The 7,500-nt window shown below is 49.6% G+C and overlaps 1 protein-coding gene across 2 annotated transcripts in view; it reads left to right on the plus strand.

The window, feature by feature from the left end:
* Positions 1-1,419: 1,419 nt before the first annotated feature.
* The window catches only part of LOC124467865 (thrombospondin type-1 domain-containing protein 1), a 7,322-nt gene continuing 1,241 nt past the window's right edge, over positions 1,420-7,500 (plus strand). Inside the window, exons 1-7 of one of the 2 annotated variants that reach the window (XM_047020351.1) lie at positions 1,420-1,618; positions 3,338-3,458; positions 4,459-4,853; positions 4,942-5,599; positions 6,113-6,274; positions 6,722-7,139; positions 7,358-7,500. The exon at positions 7,358-7,500 is cut by the window's right edge and continues 413 nt beyond it. In XM_047020351.1, the coding sequence (XP_046876307.1) occupies positions 3,404-3,458; positions 4,459-4,853; positions 4,942-5,599; positions 6,113-6,274; positions 6,722-7,139; positions 7,358-7,500 (1,831 nt within the window). In that variant the 5' untranslated portion in view covers positions 1,420-1,618; positions 3,338-3,403. The other variant, XM_047020354.1, reaches the window with a different exon arrangement.

Genomic DNA, 7,500 nt, shown 5'->3' on the forward strand with positions numbered 1-7,500 from the left:
GAGCGGCTTCCTGTTAGCCGCTCGCTTCCTCTGGTCGAAGCACGAGGGACCGCAGAGCTCCTGCCCCGATTAGATTATCCAGCCATGTGGCCCGTTCATTGATAGATAATGGTTTCAATTGGTAGAGAAAAGCAACCAGCAATGACCTGAGAAAGGCTTTTTTCGTATTAGTGAGTTAGGCCGATATTGTCTGATTCCGAACTCGACTCCATAGCTGTCTGCTATAAACTGGTTCAGTGTGGGGAGACAAGTTATAGCCTACAATTCAGCCGGTTCTCGGAAGGAGATGGGCTAAGAGCTTGACTAGGAGAGGCACACACACACAAGGACACACACAAGGACACACACACAAGGACACACACACAAGGACACACACACAAGGACACACACAAGGACACCCACTGGCAAGCTTCTGCTCTGAATGGCATGCAAGCGCAGATGACTAGGATCATGGTTAGATTCCTCCTCTCTTCCCCCTCCCAGCCCCGTGACCTTGAAGCAGTTACATCACGGTGGATTAGGACGACCAGACTGACCTGCCAGTCAGCCTCTGTCTTTGGGGTTTCTACTCTTGTTTCTGTCCTCCTCAACCTTCACTATTTTAGAAACAAAATGTTATAATTCGGTGAGGAAAACGGGTATATTTAAAGTCCAAATGATAGTGTAAATGATATGGTCACATGATTGTATAAAGGAAAGATGTTACAACCTCCATCAAGAAGTCTGGCCATGCGCTCATGGTTTTAGCCAAATTCCTAATTGAATGGTGCATTTCCTCTTGCCTGCCTGTTTGTCTACTTCCCTGCTTGTCTGCCCGCCTGCTTTCCTGCCTACACCTACCTGCCAGCACCTGTACTCTGTAACAGTCAACCCTGTGTGAAGGCTGTACAGGCCTGTTGGATTACCTGCGGCAGGTAAAACCTCCCTTGTGATTTATCTTCAAGGGATGTGACCTTCTCCTTGGTGCGCCTGACACAGAGGAAACTATGGACTAAAACATTTAGCTTCTAGACCTTCCTATTTAATAGCATGACTAACAGTTGTACAGCCAGCATTTTATCTCCCTTGTGTAAATTGTCTATGTATTTTTCAGTATAAAAAAAGAAAGAAATTATACATGAACATATTCAAATTGTATGCTGTTATTTTTGTGCAATCCGGATGAATTTGTAGTCAAATCGTGACTGGTTGCTGTAAATGAAATGTGCCTTTAAATTTGAACTTGGTTGCTCATTGAATATCGAAAAACAACCATTTTATACATTTCCTTGTATTATTTTAAATGGCTTTATTAATTTAAACATTATTGACAGCACGTAAGGCTGCATGCCGTCTCATATTTAACTGAAGAGCCGTGTAATTGGAAGGGTCATATTCTGGGAATGCGCGTTCACGGTGTTGCAGCGCTGGAGCGCGGATCGCCCTCGCAACAGACTCTCCCACGGATGCAGACCGGTTATAGACGTATATCTCTCAAACTGTCCTGTGACTGAAATTCTGCAGAGGATCGAAGCTGTCGTTAGATCTGATCTCCATACCAACGATCAAGTCTGTGTTGTTTGGTTGGGACCTTCTAGAAATGCATGTTTAATGATGATTTGCTGAGATCACAAGGAATGTAAGTAACTTGAATTTGATAACTTTTGATGATCAGTCTCGGTTGAAGTCACACATCCTGTGTGATCCACGAGAGTATATTACATACATAGACAACATTTGGTAATACCCCAAAAGCGTAATATTAACATTTGGAAAAAATACAGTTTTTGCTGGTGAAGCCTACAATACAGAAATATGTTGGCTACAATAAAACAACACGTTCCAAATCCAACTCTGAATGCAGTAAGTGAGATGCATCTATTTTCTACTTTTGTTGCTAAAAAAGGTTGTTGTGTTTTCCTATTGTTAAACGGGACATAAAGCTGCATAAGAGTGGGTTGGCCGCTTCTTTGAATTGTTGAACCGCCGCCTTCTGACTGTGAGTGATAAGTGTGGCTTTGGACAGAGGGAGAGGGAAAGTTGGAGTCACTGGGTTGTTGCACTGAAGTCTTGGCTAGCACGCAAAAACCTTTTTTTTTTTTTTTTTTACAAAACAACAGAATTTTTTTTCTTCCAGAGACCAGTCAAGGCATATCAGGCATTCATGAACCTACACCAAAAACGTTTTGCTTTTTAGACGTCTCACACTCGCTGAGCTCGTTCTGTTGAGAAACGACGGTTAATTTAAATTGCATTATTATCACACACAACGAAGTGTGTGTCAACTGTCAACTCTGATTGACTCGAGCTTGCAGTAAATGTATAGCTGGAGTGATTCCCAGCCCTTGCACCTGCTAAACAAGTTTTTAATCTTACGTTCTTTCACCATAATGACAGTAGGTCACTTTGAGCAGTCAAAACGTACAATCATGTAATTTAGCTTAACACAAACTGATTCAACTCTGTGGGTTACCATTCAAGACTGAAAACAGAAAATACAGAGTTCAATGGAAGTTCATGGAACAGATTTCGAGTTTTCCACCAGAAATGTAATTTAATCAGGGATCTTCAGTAGGTTACTTGACTCTGGGATGCTTGGTGAACATGACCTGTTCAGGGCTTCTGTGTATTTGAATGCAGCAAGTGAGGGTATAGGACAGGAACTGGCACAAAAAGTTATTTTTGCTTCTTGTTCCTGACACCAAAGCTGGATAGGAAAACCAATGTTGGAGAAAAAGATCGACCCATTGTTCTGTGTAAACACACACTCACACAAGGTGACAGACTGGCAAGAGGATCTGCCTACTGTCTGTGTATGTGTGTGTGTGTGTGTGTCTGACAAGAGGACCTCCTCCAGAGGTGTGTGTTATTTGTCCTAACGGGAGATGAAAGCTTGGCGAAGAAGAAAGAGCTGTAAATGTGACGTTTTCAGCTCCAGCTCTGCGGGCTCTCTTCCTGGTGGACTGCTTCTGTTTGCTTGGCGTCTGCCTCCAGAGCTCTGAGTAGGTTAGCTGACGTGATCCGCTGTCATGGGAAGAAAGCACATTCGGTATACTTTAGGCTGTTTAGTTCCGTACCCATGCAGATTCTCTTTGTTTTTTGATGTACTCCTATTTATACAAGTACATAGAAATTGGTATTAAGTTACAGAAAGGTGGTTCAATGCTGCAGTGTCAGACTGGCCTAGACAAATACAATTCAATGATGTTCAGAAATATTTCTTCAGTACCAAAGGTCTGTTGTAAACTGGCCTGTCGGCTTCTGGCATGACGGATCAGTTTCTTTTTAACGCCGTCTTCTCGTCGTTCAGCTGTGTGGTTTTTTTCTGCCCTGTGATTGGTCTGCCGTTGGTTTTCAGAGCACTGGGATGGCGGAGGAGGAGGGTCATGTGGAGTAGCAGAATTCCGGGCCACCGGGCGTCGGAATGCCACAGGGCTCCGTCTCGCCACTGCCATTCCTGTTGGCGCTCCTGGGATACGGTGAGTGGGACGAGGTGATTGGCGGGGGGGGGGCGGGGGAGGTGGAAATGGGAGGCAGTGCATCATGAGGGCCGTTTGACAGCAGGTATGTGAGGTAGAATGGGCATGTTTTGATTCAGATCCAGACTAGCACTGGTCTAGACTTCAAGACCTTAGATGGGCACAACCAGAGCCGATTTTCATCTGAACTCCTGGTTGAATCAGGAGTGTAATTCCTGGGCTGAAAGACACACCCACAAACACACACACACAGACACACTGCTTAACTGCTTTGATTTCAAAGCTCTAAAGTATTTTGCTGTGGAGAGCCCCACCCCATATTGAATTGCTCTGAAGGTCAATTTAGGCCCATTCAAACCGAAAGGGGAGGACCACTCAGCAGGGGGAGGAAGATGGAGGGAGGGGGGCTAGGGAGGGAGGGAGACTGTGCCCCTGCCCTCTGGAGGGTGGTTCCTGGTCAGGATGTGAGCTGCACACAGCGGCAGGCAGCGCACACATCACAAGGCCCCTGCAGCTCACAGTCCAAAACAGCTCAGGCCAATGCCCTTCATCTGGCTCTGTCATCTGGCTCTGTCATCTGGCTCTGTCTGTCTCTCTCCCTTTCTCTCTCTCCCTTTCTCTCTCTCCCTTTCTCTCTCTCCCTTTCTCTCTCTCCCTTTCTCTCTCTCTCTCTCTCTCTCTCTCTCTCTCTCTCTCTCTCTCTCTCTCTCTCTCTCTCTCCCCTTGCTCCGTCCCTCTTTCTCAGGCCTTTGAGGACCTCAGTAAGCTCATGGTGAAGGTACTGAAAGACTCATCGATGATATTTCCCCAAAAAATGCATGTGCTAGTACTGTATGAATAGCAGCTACATTCTTTTTACATTCTCTCTCCTCTCCCTTTCCTCTCCTTTCCTCTCCTTTCCTTTCCTCTCCTCTCCTCTCCTCTCCTCTCCTCTCCTCTCCTCTCCTCTCCTCTCCTCTCCTCTCCTCTCCTCTCCTCTCCTCTCTTCTCCTCTCCATAGCAATGGCTGGACTCCACCTTTGGCCCTCACTCCACGTAGCCCTTAGTAACGCCAGCGTGTTCATCGACTACAGCACGGAACGGAACGACACGGTGGAGTGCAACACCACGCTGTCTCTGGTCGACACGGAAACCAACACCACTGTCCTGACCAGGAACCTCCCCTCCAACCAATCAGAGGGCAGAGTGGAGTTCAACTGCTCCTGCTTCCTGTATGCCGGAACGTTCCGCTTCCGACTGGAACAGACCAGATATGTTATAGTCCATAATACCAATGGGAGTGACACGGGCAGTAGAAAAGTGGCCACCCTGTGGTGGAGTCCAGAACTGAAGGTGGAATGGCCCACTATCCACATTGCCGTGGAGAGGTCCAGTAACCAATCAGGTTCCTTTCAGGTCGGTAAAGAATATTCTATTGCTAAGTTTTGCACCTTTCTGTTCAGACCAATGACGTTCCTCCCTTCTCCTTCTCTCCCCTCCCCAGGTAGGTATCTCCACCAATGAGCACTTCCAGTCGTGCTCCAGCGGATTCGGCTCCGCCCTCTACCTGGAAGTGAGCTACCTGGAGTTCAACCAGATCGGCCGCAACAGCATCGACAAGGTCCGCGCCCGCACGCGCCTCCCGATCAAAGCCTTGCACTCCCAGACCATGGAGCTGGCCTGCGCCTTCCCCTTCACAGAGAGGGACTTTGTCACCGTGGCCCTGCGCTCGACCCACACCTCCCAGGACGTGAAGACCTCGGGGCCTCTGTACCTCTCGCGGATCTTCTCCTACAAGCTGCTGGTGAACAACCCCCAAGCTTACCGGACGGGCTGCGAGGGGACTGTTTCCGTGCGTCTGATTACGCCGCCTTGCGCCCACATCAACGGGAAGGTGCGCCTGTACCGGGACGGGCCCCCGGGGGGGAGGGGGGCCTCCGGTAGCCCCGGGGGGACGGGGACGGGGGCGGGGCTGGACGGCCCGGACGACCCCTCCTCCCCCATCCTGGCGTTTAAGTGGTTGACGCATGGGGAGAACGAGACGGAGTTCAACTGCTCGGTGTTCGACCCGGGCCGGAACAAGTACTGCTTCCGCTTCGTGCTGAACTTCAGCCGCTCGCCCAGCCCGGCGCAGACCTGTCTGGTGGTCCACAGGAGCGCAGGTGAGACCCCACCCCACCACCCCCACCCAACACCCCCCACCCAACACCCCCACTGCCACCCCCACCCTCACCCCGGGAGACAAAACATACAGTGGACCCATTCAGAGAAATTCAGCCACTGTTGGCTCTTTACAACTTCACAATTTTCCTTTAATCTCTCTCTCTCAATTCAAGTCAATGCCATTCAATGTGCTTTACTGGTACGAATGTTGTGGTTAAATAATGTTGCCAAAGCAGTCCACAGTGAAGGAACGACATATGTTATTATTAACATGAATCAGAGAACTAAATCATCGTCAATCATAAAACAGACAATTATAATAATGCCAAGGAACATATAATGTATAATTATGATAATTTATACATTTCGTAGTGGCATGTAATTCCATCTTTTTTCCCTCCCTCCCTCCCTCCCTCCCTCCCTCCCTCCCTCCCTCCCTCCCTCCCTCCCTCCCTCCCTCCCTCCCTCCCTCCCTCCCTCCCTCCCTCCCTCCCTCCCTCCCTCCCTTACAGAGACCTGGGGTCCGTGGCAGGCGTGGAGCATGTGCAGTGTGAGCTGTGGGGAAGGCGTGAGGGAGCGGGTGCGTGCGTGTCTGTTGCCCTCTGGGGGCGGCGGGCTGCAGTGCACCGGCATGATGAAGGAGCAGTCGCTCTGCTCTCTGGATGACTGTGCAGGTCAGCTTTCACACACACTCACACACACACTCACACACACACTCACTCACTCACTCACTCACACACTCTCTCTTTTCCTCCTTATTCCTTTCCTTATCCTCTGTTTGGCTCTCTCCATTCCGAGATGGATAAACAGTCCCCCTTCTTTGTGGAAGACTGTCCAGGTTTGCTCTTTCTCTCTGTCATCTTTGTCGATCTCTGACTTGTGTTCATTTTCAATCGCTTTTTCAATCTACCTCGCTCACATTACATACTGTAGTTCTTTGCTGGTTGCTGTGACCTAAACAGCAAAAGCCTTGACGTTACTCATTCTCTACGGACATAAGGAATGGACAAACAGAGGAGTTATCTGCCAAACAGAATACATGTACTCCCAGTTCTAAACTCTCGTGATGCACACTCAACCAAGTTGACCTCTCCCTCTTTTCCTCCTCCCCCTTCTCCCAGTGCTGGCCCCTCCCACCCCCTCCAACGCCCCCACCCCGGCAGGGGTGAGTCTCCTGGGGGGGAACCTGGTGGTGATAGCCGGCATCTCCCTGTGCCTGGCTGTCATCCTGGCCACCGTGCTGGTGACCGTGTGGAGGAAGCTCTGCAGGGCCCCTCCGTGCAGCTCCGTACGCCGCGCCTCCATGCACTCCCCCGGGGGCCGCAAGCTCTCCGACGAGGCCTCCATCTGTGGGCACAGCCTCCAGAGACCCAGCCTGTCGGAGAGCCAGGGCCAGGGGGCGCTGGGGTTGGGGCTTGCCCAGGCAGGGAGTTCGCCGCTGGGCTGCCAGGCTTTACCACAGTCCCTGGTTCTCCCTCCGGCCCAGGACCCCGACAGGCTGTCTCCTTCAGGGCAGAAGGTGCTGCCACCTATCTTTGGGTATGTCACTTACAGTACCTGCTTACAGTTCTGTAAACATGTAACTGTTATAATAATAAATGTAATTTTTTACTTTAAATTAATATATAATTCATGTATACATTTTTTTTCTTATTATTTGGCAAAAGTTTGGCACTTTTAAGAACTAGGTATCTGTTGCACTGAATGTTGGTTCATGAAAATCTTGGTGGACGAGTCTTCGCTTTTTGCCTCCCCAGCTACCGCCTGGCCCAGCATCAGCTGAAGGAGATGAAGAAGAAAGGTCTAAAGGAGGCCACCCAGGTCTACCATGTCTCCCAGAGCCCCGTCCACGACACGCTACTGGAGACCACCGCAACACCCACCGCCGCCTCCACCCCAA

Source organism: Hypomesus transpacificus, chromosome 5 (assembly GCF_021917145.1).
Source record: "Hypomesus transpacificus isolate Combined female chromosome 5, fHypTra1, whole genome shotgun sequence".
In the NCBI taxonomy this organism is placed as follows: Eukaryota; Metazoa; Chordata; class Actinopteri; order Osmeriformes; family Osmeridae; genus Hypomesus; species Hypomesus transpacificus.